Consider the following 21,895-nt stretch of genomic DNA (forward strand, 5'->3'; position numbering starts at 1 on the left):
GACTACTCTTGGCACACTAGTAGACAAGGCTCATCCCTAGGCTGGTTGGCTGCTATGCCCGGCCTTGCATGGTGGCTGCTGGCCTGCTGGTGGGCAGGCCAGATTTTGGCATTGTTGGATGCACAGGCTGGGAGGTCCTTGGGTAGATGCTGGCCCACTAGCGGGCAGTACTGGGTTCTGGTACAACTGGTCACATGACCTGGCAGGGGGGTGGGTCTCAGCCCAGTAGTATACAGATCTAGTTCCCTGGGTGCTGGCTGTGGGACCCAGGGGGTCCAGTGCTGGTGTCAGCCTACTGGTGGGTGGGGCCACATCCTAATGAAGCTGGCTCTGGGGCTCTGGAGATTCTGGGGCTGGTCCTGGCTAGCTGATGGGCAGGGCTGGGTCCTGGTGTGGCTGGCGGCAAGGCCAGGGGTGTTCCAAGGCTGGTTCTGACCTGATGGTGGGTAGAGTTGAGCCCCAGGGTACCTGGGTGTGGGTGTTGGGGAGGCCTGGGGTTGGTTCCGGCCCACTGGTGGGTGGAGCCAGGTCCCTGCAAGGCTGGCTGCTCACCCGGGAGGTACTGGAACTGGAGCTTCTCTGCTGTTGGGCAGGCAGGCCCCCAGCACTAGTAGGCTAGAGGGAGGACTCCAAAATGGCACTTGCCAGCACCAGTGTCCTCATGGTAGAATGAACTCCCCAAAATGGCTGTCGCCAATGTCATCAGGAAGAGTCCCAGTTGCCCCGCCTCTCCAGGAGACTCTACGAGATCAGCAAGTGGGTCTTAACAGGCTCCTTCAAATTACTGTCTCAGTTCTGGGACTCAGAGCATGTGAGATTTTGTGTATACGCTTTAACAGTGGAGTTTCTGCTTCCTACAGTCCTCTGGCTCTCCCATATGCAAGTCCTGCTGGCTTCCAAAGCCACAAGTTTTGAGGGCCTGTCTTTCTAGTGCAGGACCCTCAGCTTGGGAGCCTGATGTGGAGCTTGGACCCCTCGCTCCTTAGGGAGAACTTCTGTGATTGTGATTATCCTCCCATTTGTGGGTCACCTACCTGAAAGTGCGGGTCTTGACTACATTATGTCTTTGGCCCCTCCTACCCATCTTGTTTTGGTTCTTTCCTTGTATCTTAGGCTGTGAAAAATCTTTTCTGCTAGTCTTCAAGTTATTGCTGGCTGCTCTGTAAATAGTTGTAATTTTGGTGTGCCTAGAGGAGGAGGTGAGTTCAGGGTCTTCGTACTCCATCACCTTGGACACACCTTGCAAGGTCATTTTTATAGTCCTGCACTGTCATGCAAAGCAAGGGCCACCTATATGCATCAGTAGTTTATTTTTGTTTTAATATCTGAAGTATTTGGGGTAGGGGTGTTTAATCTTGCAATTTGCAATCCTGCTGTCTCTTGCCTGATGTACCCTAATTCTCCAAATGTTTCATAATTTTGGGTTTAGTTTGCTGTTCTTTTCCTAACCTGTTCAGCAAATTCTTAGAGACCACTGATTTTCAGACTTCTTTTCTAATATATGCACTTAAGAGTATGGATTTCCCTCTAAGAATGGCCTTAACTGCAACCCACAGTTTTTATGCTGTATTTTCACTATCTATCAGTTGAAAATATTCCCCAGCTTTCATAGTTAATTCTTTGACCTATGAGTAATATTTAAAAGCATACTGCTTAATTAGAAACAGCTGGGAATTTTCTGATTCCTTTTTCCTTTTCTTTTTTTTAAAAAAACTGATTTCTAATACAATTTTCACTGTTAGTAAGGAACAGAATCTGAGTACTTAAAAAATCTGAGAGTTGCTTTCTTTTTTTCCTTTAAATATTTATTTATTTTGGCTGTGCCAGGTCTTAGTTATGGCACACGGGATCTTCGTTGTGGAAGACTGCAGCATGCAGACTTCTTGGTTGCAGCACGCAGACTTCTTAGTTGCAGCATGTGAACTCTTAGTTGCGGCACGCATGTGGGATCTAGTTCCTTGACCAGGGATTGAACCAGGGCCCCCTGCATTGGGAGCGCAGAGTCTTACCCACTGGACCACCAGGGAAGTCCCGAGAGTTACTTTCTGAATTTGTCAACTTTGGAAATGTTTTATGTGTACTTAAAAAGAATATGTATTTTGAAAGTATTAGGTATTTGTCTGTTAAGTAGGTTTGTTAATTGCATGGTTCAAATATTATTTTTTGAGTTTTTCTTTCAATTACTGAGGAGCAATATGTTTATATTTCCTGCTATCTAGTGGATTTGTCTGTTTTGCCATTCAATGCTATCACTGAATTTTTCTAATCTAGAAAAACAGAAAACTTGAAATTTTCTATTCTGAGGCTTTGTTACTGGGTACTTGCAAATATTTTTAAAATAAATAAATTTATTTATTTGTTTGTTTATTTATTTTTAGCTGCGTTGGGTCTTCAATGCTGTGTGCAGGTTTTCTCTAGTTGCGGCAAGCGGGGGCTACTCTTTGTTGTGGTGCACAGGCTTCTCATTGCGGTGGCTTCTCCTGTTACGGAGCATGGGCTCTAGGTGTGTGGGCTTCAGTAGTTGTGGCGCGCAGGCTCAGCAGTTGTGGCGCACAGGCTTAGTTGCTCCGTGGCATGTGGGATCTTCCCAGACCAGTGCTTGAACCCACGTCCTCTGCATTGGCAACTGGATTCTTAACCACTGTGCCACCAGGCAAGTCTCTGGGTACTTGCAAATTTAAAACTGTTATATCTTTTATCATTATGAAATATCCTTTTTTATTACTTCATTTTTCTACTCTATTATCTTGGTTGGCAGTTACATGGTTGGCAGTTACATTATCTTGGTTGGCAGTTGGCTTTACTTTTAAAGATTAAAACATGCATCATTGAGTTATCAAACTCTAAAATAAATTAGTATTATATTTCTTTTGGGTAATGCTAGAACCTGAGAATATTTTAACTCCAAATGCCCTTTCCCTAAATTTATGATATTGCTGCCTTATATTTAATTCTCTACAGATATTTTAGAGACATTATTATTGTTTTAGAATAGCTGATGTTCATTAGACTTTCTCCCACGGGCACCATTTCCCATAATTCTAAGCTTTCCTCTGGGATTATTTTCTTTTTGTAGAATATCTTTTCAGGATTTTCTTTAATTTTGCTAATGATAATGCTCCAATTTCTTTTCATCTGACCTTTCTTCTGATGGATATTTCACTGGGTAAAGAATTCTACATTGACAGTTTTTCTTTCAGCACTTTAAAAATATTCCACTGTCTCCTGATTTCCAGTATTTCTGTTGAGAAGTCAGTTAATATCTTATTGCAGCTAGATAATAAGAAGCTAAGCTCTTTCTTCTGTTAAGCTTTTTCTTTTTCTTTGGTTTTCTTTGATTTTATAATAATGTACCTAGGTACAGTACTTTTGTATTATCCTGCTTACGATGATGCATGGTGTGTTCTTAATCTGTGGATTGATGTCTCTCTGTCCTCTCTTTCTGGGACTCAAGCTATATGACTTTTAGCTGTTTTCATTATTTCCCATATGTCTCTTACTTTTATTTATTTATTTATTTATTTATTTAGTTAGTTAGTTCTGCATTTTCTATCCCCTTCTCTCTCTGACCTTCATTCTGAATATTTTCTTCTGACTTGGGTTGCATTCCATTAATTCTCTCTTCAGTTATGTCTGATTTCCATTATTACTGCAATTTTCAGTTCTAGAATTTCTATTTGGTTCTTTAAGAGTTTTTAGTTCTCTTATAGAAATTCTCAAAATTGTGTCTTATTTCATTGAACATAGTGCATAGTTATTTTAAAGACCAAACCGTGGATCTGCTTCTATTGTATACTATTTTTTTATGATTTTTTAACCATGCTGTCTTCAATCTTCCCATTACCAATTCTTTTTACGCCAGATATGAGCCAGATATCACAAGTAAAAAAGTACAGAGATATTCTGAGGCCTAGCAATGATGTTATCTTCCTCTAAAAGTCTTCCTTTTCTTTTTTCAGGTGAGGAGGGGTATTATCAATCCCTGATCATGTCATTTATTACATCATGTTGTATCAAACATCAGAGTCATGTTTTAGATCTTTTCAGGACTAGTCTAACTTGGGGGAGTCACTCTTACTTCAAAGCCTGGATGTTCCTGAGCCACCTACCCTCAAGTTTGATGGGCCTGAATTTCAATTTTTATTTCTCTAGCTCCATGAATTCGTTTCAAGCTCTGCTCAGTTTTCAACCTCTCTTCACCTCTTCTGACATTGGGAGATATATTTAAGGGAAAGTAACCCAAAATGCAGGCTCATATCCCTGGATTTCTTTCTTTTCTTGGTCTTTACCCTACAATTCTACACTGACTCCAATTCACTTTAAACAAATTTGATTTTTGTCAAATTTTTGTCAAGATTTTCTAGTTTTTGTCCAGATTCTCTAGTTTTCTCAGAAGGAGTCTGTTGCCATCACTGTAAACAAAACTATCTAACTTATTTTCAGTTAATTAAAAATGTTCTGAGTACTAGTTTGGCTGCATCTCACTAGTTTGATATGCTATTTATTTTATGCAGTTTTTAATTTTAGCTTTCCTCTTTATCTCAGTAGTTGAAAATGTAATTAAAAGAAATTCTTTACACTCACTTCTTGTTATTTCTAATTTATTGTAGGTGTGATTTATGTTTAATTTGTATGTATGTATGTGGTGCGGAGGGTCTGCAGTCCATGTCTATGTAAATGTTTCATGGGTCTTGAAAAACACAGTATATTCCTGTTGGTTCATATATGAGTAGTATAAACAGAAAAATATACACACATATACTCAAACTTGTTCTTTACTCTTTATATCTTTTACATTCCTGTTTATTTTTGCCCTTGTTTTCTTTGAAATATAATTTAGCTGCAATAATATATTTATAAATACTAAGTAAATACATGTTATCTAATTCTCCAAAGATCTTAGCAGTATAATTGAGAAAATAAAGCCATTTAAGTACTGCAAAGGTTTAAGGAATTAGTCTTTTTCAAAGCATTATTTTTTATGTATGGTTAACAAATCTTGAAAATTAGATATCAATAATTTTAGTAAGTTCAACAAACATTTGAAGAGATATTATGTACAGGATAGTAAGATAGTTCTGGTCCTAGCTGTATTTATTCAAATATATAATCAAGTCAAAACGTAAGAACTGTAAGAAAATAAAGAGGAGAAAGTTCCATCATATTTGGTTGGCTTCATAGTAAGAGGAGAAATGAAGAGAAATCATACAAACCTTTGTAGAAGTAAATAGTGTTACCCTTATTAATAACATTAGTAGCACCACATTTCTCTGCATAGGTGCTTTATCTGCAGTCACCATCAACTAGCTGATCTCTATTTTCTAGTGCAAATGCTAAGAAAAAGTCAATCTTATTGGTTTAGTTAATTGCAGAACTGTTTTGCTGAGAGAAATGATATACATACCACAATTAGGAAGCTGGACAATCAGGAAGTGGCTACACCAACTGATGGTTCTAGGATCACACCTCTTTAGCTGAGATCCTGGTGTCAGGAAGTTACTGCCAGAGCTACTGCCTGCAGGAACACCCTGACTTAGCTCTGACAGAAGCAGCTGCCAGAATTATTGGCTCTAGAGCCACTCTACACTTGTTAGATTCTCATCCACAAAAATAGATTCTCATCCACAGCTTCTCCTCCTACTTATCTCCTAATTTAGGTCTCTTACATGTGTTTATCATTAGCAGAACCTAATTCCTACCCTGAACTAGTTTTTAGTTTTCCAGCCTTTGCAGTACAAGAAGGTATACAAAAAGGAGGTGGAACAGATGTTAAGCCAATCTACTATACCTGCCATAAACTATTATTATAATTGTACAGTTTAATTAAATGTGACCCAAAGTGAAAAAAATAAAAATACAAAAGAGCTGGGGTTTTTTTCTATGAAATCTAAACTGAATATGAAAGGCTCAGTAAAGATGAGTTGTTAAATAGCTGCTGTTGAATTAGAGGTAGGTAAAATAATTATAAAACATCAGAAAATTTATAAAATCACAGAGGATCAAAAGGAGATCAAAAGGATCTCTAAGTTCTCACTCTTCCAAAGAAACTGAAACTGGAAATTATAAAGAATGAATTATCTTTATGGTTTATGTATAAAAGACAACAAAGAACTACAATTAGTAGGCTTACTCAAAGTAACCATCTTAGGCATTATATAAAAAAGATTAAATAAGTGCACATTTACATTAAGTCAAAGTCAAAAAATTTTAAAGTATTCTATGCATGTCTTATGATTCTCCACTTCATTGCCTCTTCCAATCTGCAGACCATCTATTAATCTAGAAAGAAAGAGGGTTTGTACTATATTTTATGCTAGGTACAATGTAGTAAATCAAAAAAGTAAGTGTTTCTGACCTGTTCCTGTTGACTATTTCATTGGATAAGATATTCCTGATAAAAAGTCTTTAAGAAAATAAATATTATCCTAAAATATAATATGATGCTTTACATTAAATTACTACATATCTATGCCTTTTAAGTTGTTACTTATGGTTTTTATTATTTTTCTATCTTACCACTTGCAGTATTACTTCAAAACATATTTAACAAGCACTTAACTATAATCATAAAAATATATAAACAATAAAACTGAAATCTAGTCCAAATCTCTCATTTCATAGATTAAGAAACTGAGATCCAAACGTATGGACACTAAGGGGTGAAAGCGGGGTCGGGGGGGATGAATTGGGAGATTGGGATTGACATATATACACTAATATGTATAAAATAGATAACTAATAAAAAAAAGACTTATTTAAGTAATAGAAGACATGAAACAGATTTGAATTCTTGTTTTAATGATTTAATGTACATATACATAAGCAAGTGTTTGCAATCCAAAGTAAAAGTAATAAATGCCCTAACCAAGGTATAAAAATAGTATAATGGAATGTGCAAAGATTTTTCAGAAAAGATCATATTTAAATGGGTTCCTAAGAATGTGTATAAGTTTAATGTATAGAGATGTGGGTGGTTTTCTCAGGCTGTTGGAAAATGTGAGCAGACAGAATGCTAAGGAAGTATGAGTGTTTGGAGAAATAAAGAATAATTTGCATGCAGGAAAAAAAAAAAAGAAACTGAGTTCCACCTCCTACACTGTTGGTGGGAATGTAAGTTGGTACAGCCACTATGGAAAACAGTATGGAGGTTCCTCAGAAAACTAAAAATAGAATGAACCATATGATCCAGCAATCCCACTCCTGAGAATATACCCGGACAAAACTATAATTCAAAAAGACACATGCACCCCTATGTTGATAGCAGCACTATTCACAATAGCCAAAACATGGAAACAACCTAAATGTCCGTCAACAGATGAATGAATAAAGAAGATGTAGTACATATATACAATGGAATACTACTCAGCCATAAAAAAGAATGAAATAATGTCATTTGCAGCAACATGGATGCAACCAGAGATTATGATACTAAGTGAAGTAAGTCAGAAAGAGAAAGACAAATACCATATGACATCACTTATATGTGGAATCTAAAATATGGCACAAATGAACCTATCTACAAAACAGAAACAGACTCACAGATGTAGAGAACAGACTTGTGGTTGCCAAGGGGGAGGGGGGAAAGAGAGGGATAGACTGGGAGTTTGGGGTTGGCAGATGCAAACTATTACACTTAGAGTGGATAAACAACAAGGTTCTAATGTATAGCACAGGGAACTATATTCAATATCCTGTGATAAACCATACTGGAAAATAATATATGAAAAAGGAATGTATATATGTGTAAAACCAAGTCTCTTTGCTGTACAGCAGAGATCGGCACAACATTGTAAATCAACTATACTTCAGTAAAAAAAAAAACAAAAAACTGAGTTCCAGGTAGATTAAAGTATTAATACCAGGAAAATCACCCAGCCAGTAACTGCAGTCCTGAAATTATAACTAATTATCATTAATAGGCAATAGAATTTTGGCCAAGATGACTTTCTAAAAGTTTTGATCTCTGAGGTGACAAAGACAAATCAAACACAATTCTAACCAGTCTTTCTTTGAATTGAATTTATCATTGATAGTAAGATGCACCATTCTTTTACATACGACTAAAAATAAAAATTGGTGCTTATTAATCTTGACATGCCATTCACTATGGCTATATCCCAATTTTGTAGATCTTAAAATAGGGGAACGGGGAAGAGTGTTAGGGAATCTTACAGTCGAGTAAGAGAGAAGATAGAGTAAGACAAATACAAACAATTAGAAAACATTCTAGACAACTGCCTGGTACAACCTCTCTACATGCCTTCCCTCACCTGACAGACACTTTTCATCCTTAAGTCCAAGCTTCCTCAGTGAAGGTATCCACATCCCTGCCATGGTGTAGTGTTTCTTTTGGGGATTCATACAGAACAGTCTGATAACTAGAATTGTTGCTTCCCTTCTTCTGCTCCTACAGTGAATCATATATATTCTTTCCAGAAAAATTTGGAATTTTCAAGTTCTAAATGCAATTGAATTCAATCCTTCAACAGTGCACCCTCCTCCTCTGCTTAAAACCCTTGAAGAGCCCCCTACGCCATCTGTAAGACAAGTTTAAATTCCTTAGCAGCGCATATAAGATCTTATATGATCTGCTCCCTGCCCACCATCCCAGTCTTATGCCTAATTCCCCTATACAAATACGCTGAGATATAACCACAGTAAATGATCTGTATTTTAATAAACATACGATTTTTCATTTGATGAACTCCTACTCATTCTTAAAGACGCTGTTCAAACTTCATCCTCTCACTTAAGCCTTCTCTGATGTCTCCAGCCAGAGTGATATCTTCAACAATTACAATCTAATGTATATATTGGACATGTTATAGTTAACACCGTCTGCCATGCACAGACTTAAGTAATCCTTGACCATAACCCATGCTCTGGGAAATAGCGCAGGCTATTTTTTACAGAGGGAAGAAGTCAATGATTAGACTAAAGTTTTGCATATTTCTCAAGGGCAGCCCTATCATATGCTGACTGGCATGAAGCGTTCTGAAAATAGAAGTGTTGGCCATTAGTAACCAACAAGAATGGGTACCTTCAGGATTTGACCTAAAGAACAGAGAGAATCAGCTTTTTGGTTGGAAGAATAGGAGCAGCTGCTATATGGAAAGGGGTGCCATTACTGAGGGGGACAATTAAGGCTGTATGCGACAACTGATAAGAGGAGCATATCCTCAGAGATGGTCCTAATTGTTTCCCAGTTCTAGCTGTATTCCATGTTCCTCCTTATCATACATTCCCACTTACTCAGAATGACCTGTTTCTATTTATTGAAGCAAAAAGAGCCAAATATGAATATATGTATGTGTTTATGTTCTTAATATTTGCAATCATCCACTCAAAAAATATTTTTTGAGCATTTAATATGTATCAAGCACTGTTCAAAGGTGTTAGGTATACAGTGGTAAACAGAATAGACAAGGGCCCTGCTCCATGAAGGATACATTCTAGTAGATAAGACAAATAATAACCAAACAAATAAATAATTTCAGGTAGTAACAGGTACCACAAATAAAATTGGATAATAGAAAACAGAAAGTTGGGGAGGGAGGAACAGTGCTAGATAATGTGGTCAGGAAATGCCTGCCTGATTGAAGAGAAGGAGACAGTCCTGTGTAGGTCTGGAGAATAACATTCCAGGCAGAAGAAATAAGTAAAAGGTCTTCTAGTGGAAACTGGTTTGCCAGTTTTAAGAAAGCCAAAGTAAGACGGCCAGTGTGACTGGAGACTAGTCATCAAAGGAGGGTGCGGTAAGAGGCATATATGTATGTAAATATACAAACACAGACTTATTATAAACAGAGACATATACAGAAATCAGGGTAACTCTGAATTTATATAAGGTTATTAAAAAGAGAAATATTAAACTTTATAATGAAAGCTTAGGATTTGGGTGAACTTTGGGGGATGGTCTTCCTCACAGTATAATGGTGTAAATTAGCATCAGAACAGCAGGGTTTACCATGTAATTCCAGAGATATCTTTTCACTCTCTCATTGGAAAATAGATCAAATATATTCATCTTTTGCTATTATATAAATAAAGTTTTGGGGTAGAGAATACCATTTTTGGACAAGTACTGAAAAATAATGGCTTTATTACTATTTTTATAAATATACACATGAACTCCTTCTTCCCAAATTTCAAATAGACTATATTGTGTTCATAGGCTATTATCAACATACACTAATGATATAATAATTAGGGATGGTGAAATCAAATCTAAAATTACAACTCTGATCTATATTATTGTTTATTATTCAATTATCATTGGTCAATAAGAACAAATCAATGAAAATAGTGCTAAAAACAATTCTATTTTATAATGCTATTGAAATCTTCTAAATCATAAATATTTAGTTTTAATCTTAAAAAGATAAATATATTAGACTATCATAAAACAAAAACTTACAAACTTAGTAAAATAAATAATATGTTAAATATAATTGTTTTAATTTATTAAATACTAACTTTATACTCTTGTTGAAGTTTGCTGTTTCTGTGCTCTAAAGCTACATATATGCCTAAATAAGAAAGTAAAAACAGTTATAAATTTCAAAAAAGCTTTTTGGTGACAGTTGAACCAAAGACTAGTTAACAGATTGCACAGCAAAAGATAGCTACATGTATCAGAGAAGAGTAAACTTTTTCTATAAAGGACCAGATACCAAATATTCTAGGTTTTGTGAGCCATTCAGTCTCTGTCTCAACTATTCAACTCCATCACTGTAGAGCAAAAGCAGCCATAGACAATATACAGATGAACAAGTCTGGCCATGATCTAATAAACTTTTATTTACCAAAAGAGGTGGCAGGCCAGATTTGGCCCTCAAGCTGTAGTTTGTGAACCCCTGACAGATGCCGTTAAGTCTCTGTACTAGTTACTATACTTTGATTACAAGCAACAGTGATTTTTGTCTGTTTTATTCACTAATGTATTCCAGAAACTTGAATAGTGTTTGGTACTTAGTAAGTACTCAATAAATATTTGTGAATGATTGAATGAATGTTTTATTACCTCACCAAATATTAAATCTGAAGGCAAGTGGCTCTAGATTTGTTTCAGCAGTTCAATAATGTAATTTAAGGACCAAAGGCTTCCCCATCTTTCCCTTCTTCTAATCTCATTGTGTTTCTGATACATACTCTCATGGTTACAAAACGGCTATAGCAGCTTCAACATATATCACTTCCTAAAATGACAAGGAACAGGAAGGAGGTTAAGTTTTCTTCTTGCCAGTCTCTCTTTTTATCAGGGAGAAAAAGCTTTCCCAGAGGCTCTACAACAGACTCTCCCTTATACTTCACTGGGTACAAGTGAGTCACATGTTCATACTTAGACCAATTCCTGGCAAAAAGAAATGTGCACTGGTTTATAATCAAAGATTTATCACCTGAGATTGTGGAAGAAGCTCATCTCCACTGGGCACAATGCAACTGGAACAAAATCAGGGTTATATGAATTATGAAAGAAGGGAAAATAGCTCTTATGGAGGCAACAAATAATGTCTTTCATACCCTCATTAATAAAATAAAAATAATAACAATAAAAGGTAGTATTTCTTAGTGCCAGGAAGTGCTGTATATATATTCACTCATTTAATTATCTTATCCAATTTTCATCCTCTGGCAAGTTATGAGGAGGAAATATGATATTAAAGAAAAAAATGAGACAAAAACAAAATAAAAAACACTATATTCTCAACATGAACTGAGTTTAAAGGAATAAACTAAAAATGGGAAGGATGATAAAATGAGTATCTTTTCACCTCTTCCTAAGTCTCATTTTATAAAATGACTTCATTATTTTCTATTTGTAATCAATTCCCAGAAAATACTCACCTATACACAAATGTATTAAAATGTTTCCAAAACCCAATAATGTGGAATTGGATACTATTGTATAATCCATGCCACTGCTAGCTTCCATTATTCAGACTTGACCATATTTAAGATATTTTCCTTAAAAATGATAAGCTCTTCTTGATTTTGCAGTCTTTAACAGCAATACTTAATTAAAAGCAGGATGTTGCCCTAAGGGCATAGAGTTCACTTTAAAACCTGATAACATTTCGAGTTACTAAAAGTGCCTTTTAATAAGCTCAGAATCCATTTTTCCCATTTCCCTATTATATTAAGAATAAATACATTCATGAGCCATGACTGCACTACTATTAAACAGGTAAAGGCAGATTTTTAAAAGACTGGTTTCAAAAGACCTGGACATAAAAGGAAGAGTATGGAGTCAAATATAGGAAACAACTAAATCATTAGCTCAATCATATAACACTGTATTATCTCCAATACATTAAAATACAAACTTAACTTACATACACTGGTGATTCAAAAATCTTAGCAATAGTCTTTAATAGCAAGATCATAGCCTTTTTAATAATTATTTTGAGAAAGAACAGTAAATCATAAAAAGTTAAAGTTAGAAAAACTTTCCCATGGGAAAAAACACAAATAAATGAGAAAAACTGAAAATCCAATTAAGAGATTTACATAGAAGAATGCAAACAAAGGAATGCCAAACTTAAAAAGAGCTTATCCTTTAAATGAATTTAAAACCAAAAAAAATGTATTTCTTCATTTTTTGTTTTGTTTTGTAAGGCAACAACAAAAGATATATCAGGTCTCAGTCCAGATGCATGACCTTTAAAAGTTAAACTTGGGATAGAATAAAACTCTGAACATTTTTAGAAGAAAATGTAAGAGAAGATCTTTATGACCACAGGCTGAGAGAGGATTTGTTAGACACAAAAACCAACAACCATAAGAAAGAAGACTGATATATTCAACTATCTCAAAATTAAAAAAAAAAAAAAAAAAAAAAGAAAAGAAATTTCTGTTGATCAAAAATATCACAACCTGGGAACAGATATCTGAAACATACCTATTGTCTAGCACGTTGAATGAGCCATTGGCACTCATTATTCATTCCCATCCCTTTCCATATCCCAGCATCTTTCATAATGGCTGAAAGTCTAAAACTATGTTTCCCGGATGTCCTTGCAGCTGGTGTGGTGGATGGGATTAAAGTTTCACCAGTGACAGGCACTTGAAGGGGATATAGAAGGCAGAAGTGAGCTGAGAACATTCTTCTATAGGTACAGCAGATGGCAAGCAAAACTGATAGACATGAGTGTCTCCTGAAGTGAGTATCCCACGCCCCACTTTCCAGTGTCAAGTTTTCAACTCCATGGAAATGATGCTGTAGTGGTAGCTACAGAGATGGTGGCAGCAGCATAAATTCCTGGCCTCAGAATCTCAGCCTCTAAGGTATGACTCTTAAAACCAATTATCTTACCTACATAGAGTACTTAACTGTAAGTGACTAAATCCCTTCTTGTTTGAAGAGCCTATGATGGTTACTGTTTACACTGATCAGCACACTAACAAATATTCAGAATACAGATTATATAAAGTACTTTGACAATTTACTAAAGAAAAGATAAAGAGAAAATGGGAAAAAGAAATGAACAAGCGTTTCATGAGAAAACCACATGGGTAAATAAATACGTGAAAAATGGTTAACCATATTGGTATTCAGGAAAATGTAAGTTAAAACCACAATGAAATACCATTTAGGACTCAAAATAACAAAAATTAAGAAACCTGGTAAGAGCAAGTGCTGATAAAATATACGAATCAATAAGAACTCATAAATATCACTGGTGGGAATGTAAATTGGTATAGCCAGTTTGGAAATTAGGTTGGCAATATATTGCAAAATTGAATATTCACATAGCCTATGACCCATCCCTGAAACTCTTCTGCTTATGCATGATATTGAGTGGGAAAAAAGTAAGTCTCAGAAGACTAAATAATACTATTTTGGGAAGTTTTTAAAAATGCAAAACTAAATAATATTAGGAATACACATACCTACAAAAATTTTAAAAAGCAAGGGAACGATAAACAAAAATTCAAGACAGTATTAACTGCTGGCAGAGGGAAGGAGGGGCATGGGATAGGGAAGGAAAACATGGATAAGTGCACCAGTACTGATAACATTTTAGTTCTTAACTGGATGGTGGGTTGATAGGTTTCCGTTTTATCAGTATGTTTCCTAATATAATATATATTCTATACTATACTATTCATGATTGCTAATATTTATAAAGTGCTTATTATGTACCCTATTTTAAGCAATTACTTTATCCCTTACAGTCAGCTCTACGAAATAGGTTCTGTTATTATCTCCCACTTATAGATGAGGAAACCCTAAAGCACAAAGAGGTTAACTTGTCCAAGGTCATGTAGCTAATAAGCAATGGAGCCAGGAGTCAAAAAGGAAATCAGGCCCCAGCGTCCACACTCATAACCAGTATACTCCATGAATAAAATACCAAATAACAATAATAAAAGTTACCTAAGACAACAATAAGATAATCAGTAGTTAATTGATCTACCTTTCATTTTCCTTGATGACATTTTCAAGTTGTAGTTTCATCTCACCCATCTGTTTCTGAAAGAATAAAATATGGTTGCAGAAAAACATTTTCCAGACAATTAGATTTATATTAAGTAGTTCATTCATAGGCAAGCAATCAGATTCTATGACACCAGTCTACAGATAAGAAATAATTATTCTTCACTTCTAACAAGCAATATTAAATATAGATATTTTAATGATACACAGAATGTAATAGAACATTTTGAATAGAATATAAGTAAAAATATTTTATATAACATATTAAGAAATATTTTAAAATGTAATTCCTATATTTAGAGATGTTTACAGGAAAAGAGATGTAAGATATTCCTTAATATGTCACTATAAGAAATATCCGATGGTCCCTAGACCTTGAATATATATCGTAATTCATCTTAGTTTAGGTGAAGTCCATATAAGTGCTTGAATTTCAAAAAGTAAAATGTTAATGGCGAAAAAAGCAAATAAAGATCTTTTTTAGCAATAATTCATTCAGTCTCTGATTGACCACCTTTTTGAGTTGTATAAACTCTCTGCACTATACAAGGCTGCTACAGTAAACCAATGTGGTCACTAACACATACATTAGTAGGAAAGATGGTAAAAAAAAAAAATCACTAACTAAAATACCAATACAAATAAAATATATACTGTAAAGGGAATGAAATGAAGGTATTTTAATTTTCTCTGAGGGGTTAAAGGGATTGTAAGATTTCAACAGGAAAGAAAGGGCATTGCAAGTAGGGTGAAATATGAGTAAAAGCAAAGAAGCAAAAAATATTAGATGACACAGGCATAGTCGTCAGTTCTCAGTAAGAGTAAACGAGCAAGTGGAGATCAGGAAGGAGGCCATGTAAACTCATACTTCCAACAAAACTGCAATCAATTCATGATCTGTCCATTACTCTTGATTGGGTACCCCAGGCTAAAGGAGAAGAGCCAATCCTGGAGTGAATCTGGCAAGGGAAGGGTGGAACAGGCAATCCTCTAAACCTTTCTCTCTCCGTTTCAATTACAGAAGCTCAAGGAAGCTTCCTCTAGGAAAACAGTAACAGCCAATTATAACTACAAAGCCGGCTTGAAAGGTGAACCTTTCCCAGGTCCCTGCTGTGCCTGAATCACAATTAAATCAAAATGAATGAATTCACTACCAGATAACTGAGAACTGACCACACATGGAGCCATGCAATGAGAGGTAAAACTGGAAAGGCAGGTGGCAGGTCTTGCTTGAATGCCATGCAGACTAAGAGGTTTGGATTTTATTGTAGCAATTATCCCCATTTTGTAATTATTTCTAAAAAAATCGATCTTTAAAAATTGCAAAAATGTCAGCGTATCTTGAAAAATATTATTCAAATAATTAGGTAGGATATATGCTTAACTAGGATTCAGGGTGGATCATTACAGTAACACTAAAGATTCTTTACTGTAAAATATTTCAAAACATTTAATCGTTGAAAGAAAACAAAAATTCAGCAGTACCTTTCTTATCAGCAAATTTTCCCCTATTATTTACATTTTCTGGAAGAAACTTTCATATAGAGAATTATTGTGAATATTTTCCTGCTTTCAAGATATACTATTTTCTGACTGGTCAATAAGATAAATCATAAAAACTGTTGCTATTCAATAATATCTATGTGAGCAAGTGTTCCTAGAAGTAGCTGTCAACATCTTTTTTCTCTCTAAAAGTAGCAACTATTCTTGCCCCTTAGGCTTTCTGCTACAGCTTCCTCTCTCTTGAAATTAATCCAGTAATCACTCTTAGATGGAGAATGCCAAATGGAAAAATGAAGTTAAACACCTTAGTAAACTAGCTGATTAAAGACACATATGAATCAGATAAATTATAAAAAATTAAAATTTAAAACAGTTTAATTTCAAGATAACTAGATATTCCATTTTATAACAATCAAACCACATGTCATTATAGCAATTTTGATAGAGTGAATTCAGCAGAAACTTTAGTCTCACTAGTCCTAAAAATAAAAGCAAAATACCATTTGTGCAAAAGAGAGCTTTCTGTTGTTCTTTCTCAATTAAAAAATTTAAACAAACAGCTCATACAGCTCAACAGCAAAAAAACAACCACTCAATCAAAAAATGGGGGGAAGATCTAAATAGACATTTCTCCAAAGAAGACATACAGATGGCCAACAGGCACATGAAATGATGCTCAACATCATTAATTATTAGAGAAATGCAAATCAAAACCACAGTGAAGTATCACCTCAGACTGGTCAGAATGGCCATCATCAAAAAGGCTACAAACAATACATACTGGAGAGGGTGTGGAGAAAACGGAACCTTCCTAAACACTGTTGGTGGGAATGTAAATTGGAAAACAGTATGGAGGTTCCTTAAAAAACTAAAAGCAGAGTTACCATATGATCCAGCAATCCCACTCCTGGGTATATATCCGGACAAGACAAAAACTCTAATTCAAAAAGATACATGCACCCCAATGTTCATAGCTGCACTATTTACAATAGCCAAGACTTGGAAGCAACCTAAGTGTCTATCAACACATGAATGGGTAAAAAAGATGTGGTGTACATATACACAATGGAATATTATTCAGCCATAAAGAATGAAATAATGCATTTGCAGCAACATGGATGATCCTAGAGATTATCATACTAAGTAAAGTAAGTCAGACAGAGAAAAACAAATAACATATGATATCACTTATATGTAGAATCTAAAAAAAAAAAAACGATACAAATGAACTTACTTAAAACAGAAACAGACTTACAGAAGTAGAAAACAAACTTATGGTTACCAAAGGGGAAAAGAGGGGGCAGGGATAAATTAAGAGTTCGGGATTAACAGATACACACTACTATATATAAAACAGATAAACAACAAGGACCTACTGTATAGCACAGGGAACTAGATTCAATATCTTGTACTAACCTATAATGGAAAAGAATCTGAAAAAGAATACATATATATAAACACACCCACATATAAATGTGTATAACTGAATCACTTTGCTGTACACCAGAAAATAACACGTAAATTGATTACAGGTAAACATTTTCTTCCTTATCAATGTTTTTGTAAAGAAAGGGAGCCTATTTTTTTCTTTTTTTTAATAAGAAAATATTACCAAAAGGTTGATAGCTATGATTTCATACCTGATAATATTTCAGCTGCCCATTTAGCTCTTCCAGATGCTTATCATACTCAGTAATAAGAGGAACTAAAAAGCTAAAGAAAATTTCAAAGTTAAAAAGATGCATATTCTTTTTAATCTAGTTTAATAAATATGTAACATGAAATAAATTAAATATCAAAATTTTTACGTTAATTTTCTCCATAGCAATCAATACTTTGCCTTTTTCCTAAACCAGAGGTTCTCAACCTTAGCTCAATTAATATTTTAGGCTGAATAATTTTTTGTTGTTGGGGGCTGACCTGTGCACTGTAGGATGTTTAGTAGCATTCCTGGCCTCTACCCATTAGATGCCACTAGCACCCTTACCCTCCACAACTGTGACAAGCAAAAATGTTTCCAGACATTGTCAAATATCTGGGGAGGGAAGGGAAGCAAAATCACCCAGTTGAGAACCACTGTTATAGATAATAATACTGGCTTTTTTCTCCTTGTCAATTCAATGACAGATCATTTAAACCTAATTATAGCAGAATATAAAATAAACATTCCTAATACTAAAAAATTAACAATAATTAAACATAATTAAGAAAATAATATTTTTCTGGTAACTCAACCTTACCTTTGGTCAACTACTGAGTTTTCTACTGTGTCACCTGCAACTCCTTTGAAGACAGATTTCTGTAACAGAAAATATTGCATCTTAAAATTTTGTTTTCTCACATCTTTCTAGTCAAAACTGACAGTAGTTTAAAATTAAATACAAGTAAACATTTTATAACCTTAAATCTGTTACTGCAATTAAAAAAGAGGGAAAGAGAGAAAAAAGTTATCTTCATTGATGCCAAAAAAGTATTCAGTAAATTTTAACACCAATACATAATAAGACTCTTGGCAAAATAGAAATAGGAAGAAATTTCTCAATTGATAAAGAACATCTACTAAAAACCTACATCAAGGGCTTCCCTGGTGGTGCAGTGGTTGAGAGTCTGCCTGCCAATGCAGGGGACGCGGGTTCAAGCCCTGGTCTGGGAAGATCCCACATGCCGCGGAGCAACTGGGCCCGTGAGCCACAATTACTGAGCCTGCGCGTCTGGAGCCTGTGCTCCGCAACATGAGAGGCCGCGATAGTGAGAGGCCCGCGCACCACGATGAAGAGTGGCCCCCGCTTGCCGCAACTAGAGAAAGCCCTCGCACAGAAACGAAGACCCAACACAGCCATAAATAAATAAATAAATAAATAAATAAATAAACCCTACATCAATTACTATTCTTCATAGTGGAACATCAGAAGCACTGCACGAAATTCAGTAATAATACAAGGCTGCTCACTATCACTGCTAAAATTCAGCACTGTACTAAAGGTTCCAATCAGTGGAATCTGCTGCAGGAACAGGGGGTTGGAGACCTAAAGGCTGAAAAGGAACATACAATACTATTCTCATTTACAGACAATTTGACCATTTACCTAGAAATCTCTCTCTATAATCTACCAATTATTAGGACTAAGAACAGAGTACACCAAGTCACCAGATAGAAGATCAAACATAAAAAAAACAGCTGCTTTCCCAAATACCAGCAATAATCAGAAAATGTGGTAGGAAAAAATATGGCATTCACTACTATAAGAAAAGGTAGTACTTGAGAATAAAACAAAAAAAATGTTGCAATAACTTTAATAAAATATTAACTTTACTGAAGGACATAAAGGATCTAAATAAACAGGGTTCTATACCATATTCATATGTGGACCAGTCAGTATTATAAGTGTATTAATTTCTTAAAATTCACTGCAGGTATAATGCAATTCCAAAAAAGAAATCGAATAGAATAATTTATGAAACTTGATCTTAAACAGATCGTAAAGTTCCTATGTTTGAGTAAATGTGCAAGACTAGCCAAGATAATCTGGCCAAAAAAAAAAAAAAAAAAGACAGGGAGAAGATGGCACAAGAGTAAGACGTGGAGATCACCTTCCTCCGCACAGATACATCAGAAATACATCTACACATAGAACTGCTCCTATAGAACACCCACTGAATGCTGGCAGAAGACGTCAGACCTCCCAAAAGGCAAGAAACTCCCCCACGTACCTGGGTAGGGCAAAAGAAAAAAGAAAACATAGAGACAAAAGAATAGGGACAGGACCTGCACCAGTGGGAGGGAGCTGTGAAGGAGGAAAGGTTTCCACACACTAGGAAGCCCCTTCGTGGGCGGAGACTGTGGGAGACAGAGAGTGCCTCTGAGGTCAGAGAGCCAACTTCAGGACACTGGTCCACAAGAGACTTCTCAGCTCCACGTAATACCAAACGGCAAAAATCTCCCAGAGATCTCCATCTCAACACCAAGACCCAGCTTCACTCAACGACCAGCAAGCTACAGTGCTGCACACCCTATGCCAAACAACTAGCAAGACAGGAACACAGCCCCATCCATTAGCAGAGAGGCTGCCTAAAATCATAATAAGGCCACAGACACCCCAAAACACACCACCAGACGTGGACCTGCCCACCAGAAACACAACATCCAGCCTCATCCACCAGAACACAGGCACTAGTCCCCTCCACCAGGAAGCCTACATAACCCACTGAACCAACCTTAGCCACTGGGGACAGATACCAAAAACAACAGGAACTACGAACGTGCAGCCTGCGAAAAGGAGACCCCAAACACAGTAAGATAAGCAAAATGAGACGACAGAAAAACACACAGCAGATGAAGGAGCAAGGTAAAAACCCACCAGACCAAACAAATGAAGAGGAAATAGGCAGTCTACCTGAAAAAGAATTCAGAATAATGATAGTAAGGATGATACAAAATCTTGGAAACAGAATGGAGAAAATACAAGAAACGTTTAACAAGGACCTAGAAGAACTAAAGAGCAAATAAACAATGATGAACAAAACAATAAATGAAATTTAAAATTCTCTAGAAGGAATCAATAGCAGAATAACTGGGGCAGAAGAACGGATAAGTGACCTGGAAGATAAAATAGTGGAAATAACTACTGCAGAGCAGAATAAAGAAAAAAGAATGAAAAGAATTGAGGACAGTCTCAGAGACCTCTGGGACAACATTAAACGCACCAACATTCGAATTATACGGGTCCCAGAAGAAAAAGAGAAAAAGAAAGGGACTGAGAAAATATTTGAAGAGATTATAGTTGAAAACTTCCCTAATATGGGAAAGGAAATAGTTAATCAAGTCCTGGAAGCACAGAGAGTCCCATACAGGATAAATCCAAGGAGAAACACGCCAAGACACATATTAATCAAACTGTCAAAAATTAAATGAAAAGAAAACATATTAAAGGCAGCAAGGGAAAAACAACAAATAACACACAAGGGAATCCCCATAAGGTTAACAGCTGATCTTTCAGCAGAAACTCTGCAAGGCAGAAGGGAGGGGCAGGACATATTTAAAGTGATGAAAGGGGAAAACCTACAACCAAGATTACTCTACCCAGCAAGGATCTCATTCAGATTTGATGGAGAAATTAAAACCCTTACAGACAAGCAAAAGCTGAGAGAGTTCAGCACCACCAAAACAGCTTTACAACAAATGCTAAAGGAACTTCTCTAGGCAAGAAACACAAGAGAAGGAAAACACCTACAATAACAAACCCAAAATATTTAAGAAAATGGGAATAGGAACATACATATCGATAATTACCTTAAATGTAAATGGATTAAATGCTCCCACCAAAAGACACAGGCTGGCTGAATGGATACAAAAACAAGACCCGTATATATGCTGTCTACAAGAGACCCACTTCAGACCGAGGGACACATACAGACTGAAAGTGAGGGGATGGAAAAAGATATTCCATGCAAATCGAAATCAAAAGAAAGCTGGAGTAGCAATTCTCACATCAGAAAAAATAGACTTTAAAATAAAGACTATTACAAGAGACAAAGAAGGACACTATATAATGATCAAGGGATCGATCCAAGAAGATATAACAATTGTAAATATTTATGCACCCAACATAGGAGCACCTCAATACATAAGGCAAATACTAACAGCCATAAAAGGGGAAATTGATAGTAACACAATCATAGTAGGGGACTTTAACATCCCACTTTCACCAATGGACAGATCATCCAAAATGAAAAAAAATAAAGAAACACAAGCTTTAAATGATACATTAAACAAGATGGACTTCATTGATATTTATAAGACATTCCACCCAAAAACAACAGAATACACATTTTTCTCAAGTGCTCATGGAACATTCTCCAGGACAGATCATATCTTGGGTCACAAATCAAGCCTTGGTAAATTTAAGAAAATTGAAATCGTATCAAGTATCTTTACAACCACAACACTATGAG

The 21,895-nt window shown here is 35.7% G+C and overlaps 1 protein-coding gene across 2 annotated transcripts in view; it reads right to left on the minus strand.

Annotated features, from left to right (window-relative positions):
* The window catches only part of SCLT1 (sodium channel and clathrin linker 1), a 232,580-nt gene that overhangs the window by 161,437 nt on the left and 49,248 nt on the right, over positions 1-21,895 (minus strand). For both annotated transcript variants that reach the window (XM_082462157.1, XM_082462156.1), the window contains exons 3-5: positions 18,184-18,242; positions 17,584-17,656; positions 14,421-14,476 (exon numbers count right to left, since the gene is read on the minus strand). In XM_082462157.1, coding sequence (XP_082318283.1) covers positions 14,421-14,476; positions 17,584-17,656; positions 18,184-18,242 — 188 coding nt within the window. The remainder of the gene's footprint in view (positions 1-14,420; positions 14,477-17,583; positions 17,657-18,183; positions 18,243-21,895) is intronic.

Source organism: Balaenoptera physalus (assembly GCF_965194825.1).
Source record: "Balaenoptera physalus genome assembly, chromosome: 5".
Classification (NCBI taxonomy): Eukaryota; Metazoa; Chordata; class Mammalia; order Artiodactyla; family Balaenopteridae; genus Balaenoptera; species Balaenoptera physalus.